General features: G+C 60.0%; 1 protein-coding gene and 1 long non-coding RNA gene across 14 annotated transcripts in view; one reads left to right on the top strand and one right to left on the bottom strand.

Annotated features, from left to right (window-relative positions):
• TRPM2 (transient receptor potential cation channel subfamily M member 2) overlaps positions 1-16073 on the top strand; it is a 55654-nt gene that overhangs the window by 17013 nt on the left and 22568 nt on the right. For 10 of the 13 annotated variants that reach the window (XM_053220487.1, XM_053220477.1, XM_027041464.2 and 7 more), the window contains 9 exons: positions 457-637; positions 2675-2841; positions 4140-4320; positions 5251-5312; positions 6376-6576; positions 8554-8656; positions 11967-12088; positions 12269-12622; positions 14934-15071. In XM_053220487.1, coding sequence (XP_053076462.1) covers positions 457-637; positions 2675-2841; positions 4140-4320; positions 5251-5312; positions 6376-6576; positions 8554-8656; positions 11967-12088; positions 12269-12622; positions 14934-15071 — 1509 coding nt within the window. Of the gene's footprint in view, positions 1-456; positions 638-2674; positions 2842-4139; positions 4321-4386; positions 4649-5250; positions 5313-6375; positions 6577-8553; positions 8657-11657; positions 11818-11966; positions 12089-12268; positions 12623-14933; positions 15072-16073 lie in introns of those variants that run through there. The other 3 variants (XM_053220484.1, XM_053220483.1, XM_053220485.1) reach the window with 3 other exon arrangements.
• Positions 1322-2675, bottom strand: LOC128315090 (uncharacterized). The gene is made up of 2 exons (XR_008297485.1): positions 2097-2675; positions 1322-2010 (listed from the first exon to the last, which is right to left on the bottom strand). It is a non-coding gene; the product is annotated as an uncharacterized LOC128315090 (long non-coding RNA).

Here is a 16073-nt window from a genome sequence, read left to right as displayed (position 1 = left end):
TGAGGCGCCTCCGGAGAGGCCTCGAGCCTTGCCAGCACTAGTGACGGGGCAGGCGGGGCTTCACGAGGCTCACGGGAGACCCAAGGGTGCCCTCGGGGTTCTCGGTCACCACAAAGCAGGGCGGGTGCATCCCACAGCAGAGAGGCGGGGGTCAGAGGGGTGCCGTGAGTGCAGGCTGGGCGGAGGGGGCTGGGAGATGGGGCTGGTCTTCCCAGGGCGGCCTGTTGTCCCGCTGGGCCTTTGCCCCTTCCCCCTTCCTCTCGATCCGTGTCCTGCTTAGGTGCGGCCGCTTCTGCTCACTGGATCTAGATCCAGGGTGGGGGGCGTCCGCCCACCTGGCTGGGCTCTCGGGCGGGCTGGTGGGGGGGTGCCCACAGCTGCCCTGCCGTCTCTAGGGCTGGGCTGGGCCCCCCGCTGACACGGGGTCCCCCCTGCTGCCCTGTCACTTCCCTGCAGTACGTTCGCCTCTCCCAGGACACACCCCCCAGCGTGATCTACCACCTGATGACCCAGTATTGGGGCCTGGACGTCCCCAACCTCCTCATCTCGGTGACAGGCGGGGCCAAGGACTTCAACATGAAGCCCAGGCTGAAGAGCGTCTTCCGAAGAGGCCTGGTCAAGGTGGCCCAGACCACAGGTAGCCCTCGGGGGCTGGAGCCATGGGCGGGCTGAGCAGGCAGCACCACAGCTGTTGGGACTACGGGGGTCCTCGGGGGCCACCCAGGCCGTGCCCGGCCCAGTCAGACTCCCCAGCCCTCGCCGGCCCACGGCGGCTGCCGCTGGGCATGCTCGTGGGGCAGACAGGGCTCCAGCCAGCTCCCGAGAGGGACTCCCTGCTCTGCCCCCACGGGAGGCCTCGTTTAGCCGCGAGGTAACGGCAGGAGGTGGAGGAGGCTGGAGGCGGTCGTGTTCACCGTGGGGCCTTCGGGGAGGGTCTCCACGAACCAAACCCCTGTTACCTAACCCGTCTGTTCACATCTGGGAGGGGGGGACAACGGTGTCCATCTTTACACATGACGTGACTGCCTCGGGGTCCCGTGCCCCCCAGGGGTGCACCCCCAGTGAGCACAGGGCAAGGCCCCAGGCTGCGTGAGCTCCACGCAGGCAGCCCCGGGTGCTCCCTCAAAGTGACGCCGGAGAAGCAGCCGTGCTGCCCGTGGTCTCCAAGGCGGCTACGCCGGGTTGGTTAAGGGCAGGAGAGCAAGGATTCTGGTCCAGATGAGACTGGGCCACCCAGAGGACGCTGGCTTTAAGGATCTGGTTTTAGCAGCACGTGAGGGCCGCGCTCTCCGTTTGGTCTTTGCCCTGAAACAGAGGCTCGGTCAGGGTCTCACTGGCCCGTGTCTCTTGGGGCTTCCGCAGCACGTGGGATTTGGTTAAATGCAGCCGACCATCCCCCAGGCACGCTCGTGACCTTCGCAATGAGCCCATTAGGTGCTCACCTGTCCCCCAGGTAATCACAGGTGACGGTTTTACCTCGTCTTGACAGTTATCTTTTTAGGGTTCGATAGCAAAGTCCTTGCTGTCACCTCCCAGCCCCAGAGCCAGGGCCACACGTTTTAGATGGTTCCTTATGGCAGCACCACGCACAGCTGGTTTCTAGGCACCGGGTGGTGTGCCGTGGCCGGCACTGCCCCGGTAGCAGGCAGCCCGAATGATAGAGAACTTCACCCCTTTTCCGAGGAGGCAGCTGCACGTCTACCCCGTGTCTCCTCTCATCCGGACACGGGCTGGAGGAGCAGAGCACACTGGGGACCTGCTTTCTCCTGGTGGGCAAGGTGCAGCAAAGATGGCCGGTGCAGATTCAGGGCTCCCAGACCTGGTGTTCACGGTGCTCCCTGCACGCGATGCCCCGAGCGGGTCCCCCGGTCACGGTGCTCCCCGAGCGCGATGCCCTGAGCGGGTCCCCCGGTCACGGTGCTCCCCGAGTGCGATGCCCCGAGCGGGTCCCCCGGTCACAGTGCTGCCCGCATGTGATGCCCAGAGTGGGTCCCCTGGTCACAGTGCTCCCTGTGTGCAATGCCCAGAGCGGGTCCCCTGGTTATGATGCTCCCCACATGTGATGCCCCAAGAGGGTCCCTTGGTCATGGTGTTACCCAAATGCGATGCCCCAGGTGGGTCCCCTGGTCACGGTGCTTCCCGCGTGCGACGCTCTGAGCAGATCCCCTGGTCAGGTCACACAGGGCTGGGAAGTGTGTGCCCTATCAGGGCCCCTGCAGGTCACATGGCAGTGGGCAGGGTGGCAGGACAAGTGGCCAGGAGCAGGGGTACAGTCTGCCACACTCAGGCTCCGAGAGCTGAGGAGAAGAAGGGACGTTTATGACTTGGAGTAGAAGAATTCAGACACTTGCGTTCCGAGTGCAGGACAGGGAAGCAGCAGCAGGCGGGGGGTGGGGGGCGGGGTGGGGGGAGAGGCCCACAGTCCCCGCTCCCGGCCGCACCACCTCCCTGAGCAAAGTGGGAACCCTCGGCCCCCAGAGCTGCTCTGTGAAGGCAGAATCGCGCTGTGGCTGCTTCCTCCGTGGTCCTGGTCCCGAGACTTACACCTGATGACAAGTTTGAAAGCCCTCTGAGCTGGGCCCTGCAGAGGAAGGACAGTGGGCGTCAGAAGCACACGGGGCCGCGGGCATCAGGCGTGTGCGTGGAGGGTGCACAGCTCCGGTCCTGTCCCCAGGGGCCTGGATCATCACCGGCGGCTCCCACACGGGTGTGATGAAACAGGTGGGCGAGGCGGTGCGTGACTTCACGCTGAGCAGCAGCCACAACGAAGGAGAAGTCGTCACCGTCGGAGTGGCCACGTGGGGCACCGTGCACAACCGTGAAGACCTGATCCACCCCTCGGTGAGTTCGGCCACCTCTCCTGGTGGGCGGCGTCAGAGGGGGTGACGTGTAGGGCCCCCTGGGTCTGCAGTGGACGGGCCGCTGCCTGGGCACCAGGGTAAATGCAGCACGGAGGGAGGAGCCTGGACAGGGGTGCAGGAGACCAGGGCTCACGCCCAGCCGCACCACAGACCCTGATGGCCAGGGTGAGCGGCTGATGTGGCTGGACCCCCTTGCGATTACAAGATGGGTCCACGTAAGAGCCACCACGGGTCTTAGAAACACAGAAACGACTTAGCAGAAAGCAGGGGCGTGGCCGCCTCTGCGCGGCCAGAGAGTGTCGCGTTCTGATCCCAAAGCCTGACCTCTGAACCCTGTGAACCCGGCCCTCACAGGAGCCCTGAGCCCAGGCGACACGGTGCTCTGGTTCTGGTAGTCATTACCGAGCCACCCAGGTGCCCCCCTTTCCCTCCGGTTTCTGATCCGCGGTCCTCATTTCCTTCTGGGCCTTGGCTGGCGGCTCCTCAGTGTCCAGAGCTATGGACGCTCTGCCGGCACGTCGAAGACGGTCGAAGCTCGCTCTGCCCGCCCCCCACTCCCGTCTGGCGTCACCAGGCGTGCCCTTGCACCTGTGCTCCTACCGCAGTCTGTTCAAGGCCCCTCGGACGTTGTCCCTCGTGTCCCCAGCGTCCTTCCGGTCTCCGCCCGTTGCCCGGTTCCAAGGCCATCTCACATTTGTGCGTGTTTCTTATGGCGACGCTCCACTTCCTGATTGTCAGATCTGTTCCGGTTTCCCGCAGCCGCTGTAACAGACGATCGCGCGCCTGGTGGCTCAGAGCCGCAGAAATGCGTTCTCTCCCCTTCGGAGCCAGGGCTCCGGATCCGCCTCGCCTGGCCCGGATCCCGGTGCGGCGGGGCCCTGCTTCCTCCGGAGGCCGGCGGGGGGGGCAGCCGGTCCGTGCCTTCCAGTGGCCACTGGCTTTCCCCGGCCGTGGCCACATTGCCCCGATCTCTGCCTTCACGGTCACTGGGCTCTCCTCCTGTTGTGGTCAAATCTCCCTCTGCCTCCCTCTCGGAAGGTCGCTGTGGAGACATATAGGACCCACCCGGATACTTCGGGATAAATCTTCCCCGTGTTACGATCCTTAACTTAAATCTATAGGGGCTCTTTTTCCAAATGAGGGAACGTTCACAGCTTCCAGGAATGAGGACTTCGTATCTTTGGGGGTCACTTTCTAGCCTACTAGGCCCCCATTTCTGGCATTCAAGATGCAGAACTCTCTGTCTGTCTGTGTCTGACTCTCTCCGGCCGTCCCCAGGGCGGCTTTCCTGCCGAGTACGTCATGGACGAGGAAGGCCAAGGGCACCTGACCTGCCTGGACAGTAACCACTCCCACTTCATCCTTGTGGACGACGGGACCCACGGCCGCTACGGGGTCGAGATTCCCCTGAGGACGAGGCTGGAGAAGTTCATATCAGAGCAGACAAAGGAAAGAGGAGGTGAGGGAGCCCCCATGTGTCTGCTGTCCCTCAGGTCATACGTAGTGCACCGGTAGTCACTCTACACCACAAGCACGGCTCAGTCTGGAAATAGCAACGTGCATAACTCGGCCCTGACGTGTCTTCCCTCGTGGGTGAGATGGGCCAGGTTCCAGGACACGGGAAGGGCAAATGCACAGGATGTGAGGGGCGGAGAAGGGACCAGAATAGCAGCAGGTCCTAGCTCTGTGCCAGGTTGGGTGGGCCCCTTCAGAGCCATGGTGTTCAAGCTTCACTGCACGTCAGAGTCCCCGGCGTGCGGGGAGAACTTGCTCTTCTCCGTGCTCAGGTGAGGCTGAGGCTGCCGGCCCGGGGACCGCGTGAGAGCCCCGCTGTGTCCCAGAGAGCCTAGGTGGGGGTGTGGGGCTGGAGACACCAAGGCGGCACGCGGGGGGACGTCTGTTGCCCCGGAGAGATTTCTGAAGTCTTTGCAGGTGCTCTGGCTGCCGGGACGGATGGGGGGGCTCAGGGCGAGGGCTGAGCGACGGGACAGAGGATGGAGGTCCCGACGCTGTGCTCCCCTGCCATGTGTGCGGTGCCTAAAGCCCACCCGCTTGGCGTGCGCAGATTTGAGGCTCCACGAAAGGCATGCCGAGGAAAGCAGGCTGGTCGGGGTGGCCTCTGAGGCAGACAGTCCTGCCTTCGCCTGCACCCCCAGAAAGGGAACAGAAGTAGAAGGTGGACGAGCCATCTCAGGGCTCGAATTTGCTCTCATTACGTAGAACAGGCAGATCGTCCACTGACGGCCGAGCGTCCGCCTTTGAAAACCACTCAGTACCAACTGTCCGTCTCCATCAATGCCTCTGGAGCTGGCGGGAGGTGGGCAAGAGGGCCCCAGGGGGACGGTCTGGGCCCCCGCATCCCTAATTCGGGGTTCATGCTTCGTCCTAGGAGTGGCCATCAAGATCCCCATAGTCTGTGTGGTGCTGGAGGGGGGACCCGGCACACTGCACGTGAGTACTGGCCTGTGGGGTGGGGATCTGAGGTGCAACCCTGCTGCGGGGGGGCGCTCTGGCCCAGAGCCCCGTGACTGGCACCCCAGCGGAGTCGTTGGCAAGGGGGAGGGGCAAGGAGAAAGAGTGGTGACTGTGGGTGGGAAGGCAGCCTTCGAGGAGGTACCCTGCTGCGGGGTGGGGGGACACTGGCTCCAGGCCTGGGTGGCTGACCAGTAGGAGGGGCCGCAGGGGGACCCACACAGCACCTTCTTGCAGGACCCCAGGGTGGCCACTCTGCACAGTTCTCGAAGAGCCGGCCCTCAGGCACCCCAGCCCCATGGGACTAGCAGCTAGACGTAAAGCAGGTTCCTCGGTGGTTTTAACACATTCTCCTTGATGGAGGAAGGCTGACCGCAGGGACACATGATGCTCTTACAGCCTGCAGGTTTGGGGCAGGAGCAAGGACATTGCATTTATGGGACTGGAGGAAATGTGTGTTCATGCTTAGGAATGTCAGGAGAGCTCCCCCGTTTCAGACCCAGTCCCCGGGGGACAGGAATGCATCTGGTCCCCTGTCCCCTCCGCACGCGGGGTTCTCTGCATGGAGGCCCCACTCCCTCACGCCCAGAGCACGGTGCCTGCTCATGTGGAGGGTGTCCTTCCCGCGGGGGTCCGAGTCCCTTCCTGAAGTTGACCTCGTGCCGGGTGTCCAGGGGTCTCCTCGTGTGGCCCTGGTCTCACCCTGGGCCTTAACGAGGGAGCGAAACCACAAGCCGGCAGCACGGTCCCCCGGGGATGGCTCCCTCACCCACACACCCGTGGGCCGAAACGCTGTAGGGCTCCCGTTCCGGTGGCCACGGTCCACCTGAGCAGTAGGCCTGAAGGAGCCGGTCTGTCAGGTGGCCGCCCCTGTGTCAGGATTAGTGCTTTTCACCCCCAGCAGCAGAGGCTGCCAGACTCAGTGTTTTCACTTCATTTCTCAGTAGCCCCGTAGCCTTGACGCTGAGATGCCTGTGGTTCAGGGGTCAGAGCCGGGCGGGCACTCGGGCCCCGGGGCTCACCGTGGGCCCCTGCGTTTCAGACCATCTATAACGCCATCACCAACGGCACCCCCTGCGTGGTGGTGGAGGGCTCGGGCCGTGTGGCCGACGTCATCGCCCAGGTGGCCGGCCTGCCCATATCTGAGGTCACCATCTCCCGGATCCAGCAGAAGCTGAGTGTGTTCTTCCAGGAGGTGTTTGAGACCCTCACTGAGAGCAGGATTGCGGAATGGACCAAGAAGGTAGGCACACAGGCACCTGCTGGCTCCCAGACACCCTTAGCCTGGAATCAGGACCAGGGCCTAGAAACAGAGACCCCGCGGGCCTGGAGCGCACATGGATGTGATCTTGGAGGAGCGGGGGGCTTTGTGCCAGGCGGGGGCCCAGGGTGGACGGAAAGCCCTCAACTGAGGCAGCACGGTGTCCTGCCCAGGGGGAGGGCATGTCTTGAACCTCTGCCCCCAGAACTGCAGGCTGGACTGGGGAACGGACGGGGCTGACAGCACAGCTGTTTGGGAGCGAGGACTGCCTGGGTCGGGGGGCAGGAGGCGGCTGTTGAGCCCAGTGCAGGGCAGAGGGGTAGAGCTTCAGGCGGCGCGGGGCTGCCGGGTGATGGCCACGGGATCTGGCGCAGCCTCCAAGCCTGGTGAGCCCCAGGCCGCCCGGGCAGATTAATGGGGGCGTTTGAGCCCTGGCAAGGCAGGGGGACAGGGGGACCGTGAGGCCACAGGGGCCTGAGCGCGGCTCCTGGGGGCCGTGGGGTGTCTGCGCGCCCCTCAGCCAGAGGCGTCGGCAGGTGTGAGCCCATCCTGAGGATTCGCAGGTCCGGTGAGCGTTCCAGGGGACCCCAGCCCCGGTCTCCGGGGTGTTTGGGAGACCCAGTCCCCGGGGGCAGGCTGGTTATACTGCCTGGAAGCAGGGAGCCTCAGGTCATCAGGACATCCTCGTGAGGACCGGGCACGGCCCTCATTTCAGGTGTCCTGCTGGTTCTCTCTCGCCCTTTGGTTCTGGGGTAATTTTAGGTCCGCAGAATGGTTGCAAAGGTAGTAGAGCGCTTCTGGCCAACCGTTACCCAGCCCGTCCCGAGGGTCACATCCCGCAGAGCTGCGGTCAGAACTGAGAGACGAGCCAAAGCTCGCACTGTTGCTTTTGACGTCGGTCTGCTAATGTCCTTTCTCCGTCCCGGGATCCAAATCAGACTCTACCACATTGCGTTTAGCCTTTTCCCTTTCATTATGCGCCCCCATCCTTCCTCCTTCCTCCCTACTTCCTTCCTTCCCTCCTTCCTTCCTTCCTTCCTTCCTTCCTTCCTTCCTTTCCTTTCTTCCTCCCTCCCTCCCTCCTTCCTCCCTCCCTCCTTCCTCCTTCTTTCCCCTCCCCCTTCTTCCTTCCTCCCTCCCTCCCTCCTTCTTCCTTCCTTCCTTCCTTCCCTCCCCTCCCCTCCCCCTCCTTCCTTCCCTCCCCTCCCCTCCCCCTCCTTCCTTCCTCCCTCCCTCCCTCCTCTCTCCCTCCCTCCCTCCTCCCTTTCTTCCTCCTTTCTTCATTCCTCCTTCCTCCCTCCCTCCCTCCCTTCCTTTCTTCCTTCCCCTCCCCCTCCTTCCTTCCTCCCTCCCTCCCTCCTTTTTCCTTCCTTCCTTCCTTCCTTCCTTCCTTCCTTCCTTCCTTCCTTCCCTCCCCTCCCCCTCCTTCCTCCCTCCCTCCCTCCCTTCCTTCCTTCTTTCTTCCTTCCCCTCTCCCCCTCCCTCCCTCCCTCCCTCCCTTCTTTCTTCCTTCCCCTCCCCCTCCCTCCCTCTCTTCCTTCCTTCCTTCCTCCTTCCTTCCTAAGCCTGACGCTATTTAGCTAGCCACCAGATTTCAAGGATTTTCTAGAACATCACCACAAACATTGGAAGAGAGACTGGGGGCTCTGGGGGTGGGCGGGCAGGCAAGTTGAGGAAGCGGGGGAGGAGTCCCAAGTTCAGCGGTGTCGGGCGTTCTGCAGACAGTCTCGTGGCGGGCGGAAGCCCTTACACTTGGGTGTGTTTCCTCCCGGCAGACTTCTCGCACACGTGGTGTATTTGGTCCTTACACATCTTCATCTTCACCGTGGGGAGGCGAGGTGGTGGCCTCATGCCGGGGCGCTGGCTGTGTGTCCGGGGGCCTCGATTCTGCGGGCGCCCCTCGAGGAGGCGGGGGGCCGCTCGTCACCCCAAACCTCACCTGGGCCGTGTCGGTTGCAGATCCAAGACATTGTGCGGAGGCGGCAGCTGCTGACCATCTTCCGGGAAGGCAAGGATGGGCAGCAGGACGTGGACGTGGCCATCCTGCAGGCCTTGCTGAAAGGTGAGGGTCAGGCAAGGTGGGGCGGAGGGAGAAGCAGAGGGGAGGTGCCCGGGGCCCCGAGCTTGGAGGCACCAAAAGACCCACCCCTGAGTCAGAGGCACCGGTCAGAGGGCAGCCGGGGGTGGGCCACGTCGGGGCCCAGGTCACAGCCCCGCCAGGCAGGTGGGGGCCCGCAGCCGGGGCTGGCGGTTCGGGCCCCTTTCTCCGACTTACCTTCCTCAGCGGAGCCCGAGTGCAGCCGCACGAGTGGTCCCTCCGCGGCATCGCAGCCGCCCATACAGTGTCGGGGAAGGAAGAAGGCCTTGGGAGGCCTGCTGCCGACCTGCGTGCTTGCTCATGTGCCGGGCTCCCACGGCCCCTCCTGGGCGATAGAGCTCCCGCGGCGGCCGCCCCTGGGCCAGCCCCTGGCCTGCCCTCCGCCCCACACTCCCCTCTCCCTCCGATTCTGGGGGACGGCAGGTGCTCCTGCCCCTCCCGCTGTGGACGACGTCCCCACGCCAGGAAGCCGTCGTGCTGGCTCCTCACCCCCGAGGGACGCGGCCCAGGCGGAGCAGGGCGGCAGGAAGCTTTGCCGGGAGAGGGGGGCAAACCTGGGCTTGTTCCGTGGCCTCCTCCTGACAGAAGGACTCGCGATGGCACGTAAAACCTCACGGAGCCAGTGAGACGGTTAAAACCTGGACCGGGGCTCTCATTTGAAGACCCCCGTCCGGGGAGACAGAAGAACCGGGAAGAGCCGGTTGAATAGACTCAGAGCAGCTGTGCAGGAGCTGGGATGCCACCGTGGCCCGTGCGGCCCCCGCCACCAAGGACCCCGAAGGCCGGGAAGCCGCTGTGAAGATCCACGTGACCACAGGGGTTCGACAGTGTCCGCTCGAGGCACTCGACCCTCCTGTTCACAGACGGGGCAGTGAGAGCGTCTGTCCCCTCCTTGCCTTCTTCCGTGAAGGGACCACGGAGCAGGAAGAGAGAATGCCAGGCTGCCACGTCTGGGAGGTGGTGACGAGGGGCCTGCGGCCCTGAGCGGGGGCATCCCTGCACAGCGCCGGGCGGGGGGGTGGGGGGGAGGGACCGCTGCTCACGGCCAGGACGGAGCCCAGTGTCTGTTCTTCGAGTTCAAGAGCAAGTGAAGATAATGCTGTGAATCGTGGTTTCTCCTGGGTGCGGGGGGAGCTGAGCGGGGAGGCCGTGCGGGCCTCTGGGCTGTGGGAATGTTTCATTTCTTGTTCGTGGCGGTGGTTACACAGGTGTGGACGTCGGCCTCCCACGTGTGCCGGGGGCGGGGCAGGTCCTGGGGGAGAACGAGGGCATATTTATTTCTGGAAGCCAACACAATGTAATTGGTTGTTCAGGGGAGAGGCGGTGGGCCTCTGGGAGAAAGTGGCTCTCTCTTTATTATGTGTGCAATATATGAAAACAATAGAAATATGTATATGGTTTTTCAATAACAATCCCCTTTAAAGATTTGTTTATTTATTTTGAGAGAGAGACAGAGAGGGAGGGAGAGAGAGGGAGCGAGCAGCAGGGGCAGAGAGAAAAGGAGAGAGAGAGAATCCCAAGCAGGCTCTGTGCTGTCAGCTCAGAGCCTGATGGGGCTTCAACTCGTGAACCGCGAGATCATGACCTGAGCCAAAACCAAGAGTCGGATGCTTAACCGACTGAGCCACCCGGGCACCCCAATGACAACCCCGTTTAAAAATCAACTTTATCGAGGTTATGGTTTAAAGAAGGTGACGTCCCCCATCCTGGGTTTACTGCCGGATGCATTTGAGCGGGTGCGTACCCTGCGTACTGATGCAATCCAGATACAGGACAGCTCCCCCCACCCCCCAGAGCTCCCTTGTGCTTCTGTGTGCCTTGGGTAACCATCTGTCTGCTTTCTGTCCTTGGAGATGGTTTTGCCTGTGCTAGAAACTCACAGAAATGGAATCATACACTCGGTGTTCTTTTGTGTCTTGCGTCGGCTCAGAGCAGCACGTTTGAGATTCTTCCGCGTGGGCGTGTGTCAGAGCTCTGTTCCTTTCTACTGCTGAGTGTTATTTCACTGTGCAAAGGTTAGGGTTAGCTCGCTTCTCCACCCGCCTGTCTCTGGACCCGAAGACCGCCTCCGGTGTGGGGCTCTGATAAAAGCTGCAGTTTGTTCCCGTTTCTCTCGGGTCCGCATCTCGGGGAGTGGAATTATGGTTCTCTGTGGCACGGGCACGTTTATAAGAAACCGCCCAACTGTTTTCCAACAAGATGGCACCGCCTTCCCTCGTTGCCAGCCGTGGACGTGGGCTCTAGCTTTTCTGCGTCCTCACCGGCGCTTGGCAGGGTCAGCGTTTTAAACTGAAGCCGTCCTAGTGGGTGTGAAGTGACAGCTCGGGGTGGTTTGGATCTGCGTCTCTCTGATGGCCCGTGACACGGCGCGTCTCTTCCTGGGCTTGTTGGCCGCGAGTTAGCATCCGGGGGACGTGCCTTTCAGATCGTCTGTCCATGTTTGTTTGGTGGTTTGTCTTCTCAGTTTCGAGTTGCAGGAGGTCTTGAAATACTCTGATACGAATCCTTTGTTAGAGAGATGCCCTGGGGAGGTTTTCTCTTGGTTCCTGGCTCGCCTTCCGAGTTCCTTCAAGTTGTCTTTGACGAGCAGAAGGCTTACATTTTACTGGAGTTTCATCTGTCCGTTTTGTCCTGTCTGGTCCGTGTCCTTCGCACCCCAGGAAATCTTTAGCTGCTCTGCGGCTGCAGATCTTGTCTCGTGTTTCGCCGTGGAAAGTCTGCAGGCACCGCCTTTACGTGTAGGTGTCTGGGGCACATCTCAGCTTGGGTCTTGTGTGTGGTGTCAGGCGAGGGTCCAAGTTCCCTTTTCACTTCCCCAAATAGCAGCCCATGCTTTAAGGTGTGAAACCCGCCAGGGAGAGCAGGAAGCAGTTGGGAAAGCCGCTGTAGAGCCTGGGTGGGGCGGTGGTTCTGCAGTCAAGGTGAGAAAGGAAACTGATGGGATATGCAGTGGTGACTTCCGAGGGTTCGTGCGAACACGCCTGCCTTTCAGACACCCGTGTCTTCTGTAAGTGCTGGGGCCAAGGGGCTTGACCAGGAGGTGGGGGCGGGGACGAGCCAGAGTGAGGCCGAAACCCGGAGATTCCCCGATTCCAGCACTGAAAGGAAACGTGCTTTTCACGAAGGTGTGTGCGTGGGGGGGGATTCCGCCACTGGGCACACGGAGACACCGCGGTTGGTGACAAATCCCTCCCTGTGTGACATTATCAGATGGCAGGGAAGTGGCTCTGAGACCCAGATGGAAGCCTCCTGACACGAGTGCTCTTACCTGCAGCCTCTCGGAGCCATGACCACTTTGGCCACGAGAACTGGGACCACCAGCTGAAGTTAGCGGTGGCGTGGAACCGCGTGGACATCGCCCGGAGCGAGATCTTCACCGACGAGCGGCAGTGGAAGGTAGGGCTCCTGGGCTGCCCCGTGGAGGGCCTTGTTGGCCCCCGGGAGCAAGGCCAGGCCCCGGAGGGGGGCCTCTGCACGACCCCAGCCCTTCCCCAGGTGGAGACAACGGCAGTCCCGTCTCCAGCGGCCTCGCCATCAGGGTGTGCGAGGCCTGCCCCCCACGGTGCTCTCTCTCAGCCTTCAGAGCTGCACCCCATGATGACGGCCGCCCTCATCTCCAACAAGCCCGAATTCGTGAAGCTCTTCCTGGAGAACGGGGTGCGGCTGAAGGAGTTCGTCACGTGGGACACCCTGCTCTACCTGTACCAGAACCTGGACCCCTCCTGCCTGTTCCACAGCAAGCTTCAGAAGGTGCTGGCCGAGGAGCCGGAGCGGCCGGTCTGCACGCCCCCCGCCCCCCGTGTGCAGATGCACCACGTGGCTCAGGTGCTCCGGGAGCTGCTGGGGGACTTCACGCAGCCGCTGTACCCCCGGCCCCGGACCGGCGACCGGCCGCGGCTCCTGCTTCCCGTGCCGAACATCAAGCTAAACGTGCGTGCTGGTGACGTGGCCCTAGCCCCACTTGGCCCGTGTGCTGGGCCGCTGCTATGTCCTTAGGGCTTCTTTTTAAAAGAAATTGTCCTTTATTTTTATTGGGAAAGAAATATGCTCCATTGTAGTCTGCCAGGGCCCCTATAAAAAAATACCACAGACCGGGCAGCTTAAACAAGATATTTAGTCCCTCACTGTCTGGAGGCTGAAGTCTGGCCTCGAGGCATCGTGGGGCCGGTTTCTAGGGGGGCCTCTCTTTCTGGCTTGAGGACAGCCGCCTTCTGCCACGTCCTCACGTGGTCTTCGCTCGGCGTGCAGGCAGAGAGATACGGAGAGCAACAGTGTCCCTTCCCCTTCTTACAGGGACACAGGTCCCATCAGATCAGGGCCACAACCTATGACCTCATTCAACCTTAATCACCTCCAAATACGGTCACTTTAGGAGCTGGGGCTTCAATGTATGAACTTTGGGGACATGTTTTCATCCATTATTCTCCCTTTCTAAAAATTTCAGACAGTACAAAAGGTTATGCAGGGAAAATGATCTCCTTCGTGCCTTGTACCCCCCCTCCTGGCCACCAGGTGAAATTGGATTTTCATGTGGTCAGGTCAGCAAGATTCCGCCACATTGCTGTGAGGTGCCCAGCATGTGCACTGCCACACAGGAGCACGGGAGAGATTGTTTTCTAGTCTCCGTCCGTGTTTGATGGGACTCTTGACTCATCTCGGTGTTAAGTGTGAGACTGGCTTCTGAATTTATGTTAGCAAGTATCCATCTCCCAGTTCTTTAAGCTTTTTAATGTTTCTTTTTGAGAGAGAGAGAGAGAGAGAGAGAGAGAGAAAGAGAGAGAGAGAGCATGATTAGGGGAGGGGCAGAGAGAGAGGGGGACAGAGGATCTGAAGCAGGCTCCAGGCTTGGAGCTGTCAGCATGGAGCCCGACGCAGGCCTCAAACCCATACACTGTGAGAGCATTACTTGAGCCAAAGTCAGACACTTAACCAACTGAGCCACCCAGGCGCTCTGTTACCAAAACATTTTTAATCCTATTTTGATCTCAACTTGATTGCATTGTAACATGTGTTTACTATGATACTGGATTATGTTGCTGATATTTTCATGGTTTTTGCATCAGAATGTTTGAAGCTTTGATTGTGGTTTTATTTGGGGGCTGTCTTTGTCAGGTTCTGGTATCAGCTTGATGTTGTCCTTGTGGAAACCATTGGGAAATCTTCCTCATTTCTTTGCTCTGGAACAGTTTATGTGGCTGGAACTCCCTGTTCTTACAGATCAGCAGGCTCTCCTAGGAGTCCATCAGGGCTCAGTGCCTTTTTCAGTAGTAGCTCTGAGGATTTTCTGTTTCTTTTCTGATAATTGATCTGTTGAGCTTTTCTATGTGTTCTAAGATTAGATTTGGGTTTTCCTCTTCTGCTAGAAAATTACCCGCTTCCTTGAGTTTTCAAATTCATCCATCGTCCCAGGTAGGCTATGCCTGACTCTGGAGAAAGACGTGGCTGTGGCTTGGTTTTGTATATTCACAGTTCTGCATTTCTTAATTCCAGAGTATTTAAGATGCCCTTTAAGAAGGTCAAAATTGGAAGCTACAGTTAACTGTGTCTATAACTTAATTTGTCGATTAAGTTTTTAAAAATATAAAGATAAGCTTTTAGGAAATGTACAAAATGACTTGAAGAAAGTGGAATTTTGTGCTTGATGTGGGAAGTTGTTCTCACCTCTGGTAATTATTTCCAGACCATCTGAGTAGGTGTTTACTTACTGATCAGCCAGGAAGCTGGATTCCCATGTGACTGTGTAAATTGAGTGTGTCTGGGGGCAAGGGGCCCTCCTGCTCACAAGTATTCCTTGTCTGTTCAGCAACAGTTCCTTGTTGGTCTTCTCTGCAGGTGACACTGTAGGTTCCCTTGAGGAGCTCACTGCCACGAATCTATAACAGACTCTGTGTTGGAAGTTTACCTCACAGAAAAAGGCTGGATGCCGTCAGCTAAGATGAAGGAGACTAGAGGTGCCTGGTGTGTAACATGAGGCTACAATTGTTGGCAAAGGACTTAGCTGGGTTTTCCACTTTCTGAGTGTTTCCACATGTCTCCAGAGTGATGGTCTTAAAACTCCAGTGTACATGAGATTGATCTAAAGTGTTGCTGAAGATGCAGGTTGTAGGGCTCACCCTCCAGGAACAGTGGTTCCAGAAAGGTGTGGAGCTGGGCTCAGGACCTGCATGCTCAGCAGGCACACCCAGGGATGCTGAAGCTAGTGGGGACCTAGGAGAGGTTCTGAATGTCTACTGCTCACCAGGTGCAGGGAGTGAGTCTCCGGTCCCTCTACAAGCGTTCACCAGGCCACGTGGCCTTCACCATGGACCCAGTCCGTGATCTTCTCATTTGGGCCATCATCCAGAACCGTCGGGAGCTGGCAGAAATCATCTGGGCACAGGTAACCAGACCTGTTTCTCAGCACACACGGCTACATGTGGACGAGTGACGGGGTTTCAGCCAGGGAGTGTGGCCAGAAAGCCAGTGCCGACAGCAGGTGGAGGAGCACGTGGCCTTGGAGGGAGGGCGGTGGGCGTCCATGACCCCAGAAGAGACCCAGGGTGCCCAGTGGTGGAGAACAGAGAATTTGGCTCAGGCAAGGAAAGAATTTTAAGAAGCTGTGCTGCCCCCTGCCATTCTGTCCAGGGGCTGAGCTCAGGGGGCACACACAGCTGGGAGGAGCCGCCCTCCATGGCCCACACGGGGGTTCCGGTGGGTCGGCACCTGTGCTGTGGCTGTCCTGTTCACTAGACAGTCTGGAGGCAAGTTACATCCCCGGAGGTGCTACATCTCTTTCCACTGACCGTTACGGGTCTCAACAGAGACAGTCTGGTACTTAGATGGGGGAAGAGCCCCTTTCTGAGCCACCTGAGAACATCGGTCAGCAGCTCCCTTGCCACTGGGTCCATGGGCAGCTTGGTGGTCATGACGGAGGACATGCCAGGTGGGGCCTGAAGCCAAGTGTTGTGGACCCAAGTCTCTCACACGTGGTTCTCCTTTACTTCAAGCAGATTCTCTTCTTAAAACAGTGTCATTTTTTCTCAGAGAGGTCCCCTACCTCTCAGTGTTGGCCTTTCCAAATTGCTGTTGTGGAACCAGTCCCCTCCCCAGTGATGCCAGCAGAGTGGCATAGGTGGCTTCCTACCTGGTCTGTGGTTCTGGGGGTTTTGCCCTCTCCCAAAGTGTGTGGTGGGTCCGTGGTGGAGCTGGGCCTGACCGTGGCCTCAGGCGTGCTCTGTGGGGCAAAGTGGATGGGAGGCCCAGAGATTTCCAGGCTCTGCCACCGGCCCCTCGTCCTGGGCCAGTGCTGCCTTCTGACCAGGCAGTGCTTTGAGAGCTTTCCTTGAGATTTTCTTAACATCCCTGGTGCCGCTGAGGCAGGGCGCCCAGAGCCTTGAGGGGT

This window comes from Acinonyx jubatus, chromosome C2, assembly GCF_027475565.1.
Source record: "Acinonyx jubatus isolate Ajub_Pintada_27869175 chromosome C2, VMU_Ajub_asm_v1.0, whole genome shotgun sequence".
NCBI lineage: Eukaryota > Metazoa > Chordata > Mammalia > Carnivora > Felidae > Acinonyx > Acinonyx jubatus.
This window is presented reverse-complemented; position numbering and strand designations above follow the sequence as displayed.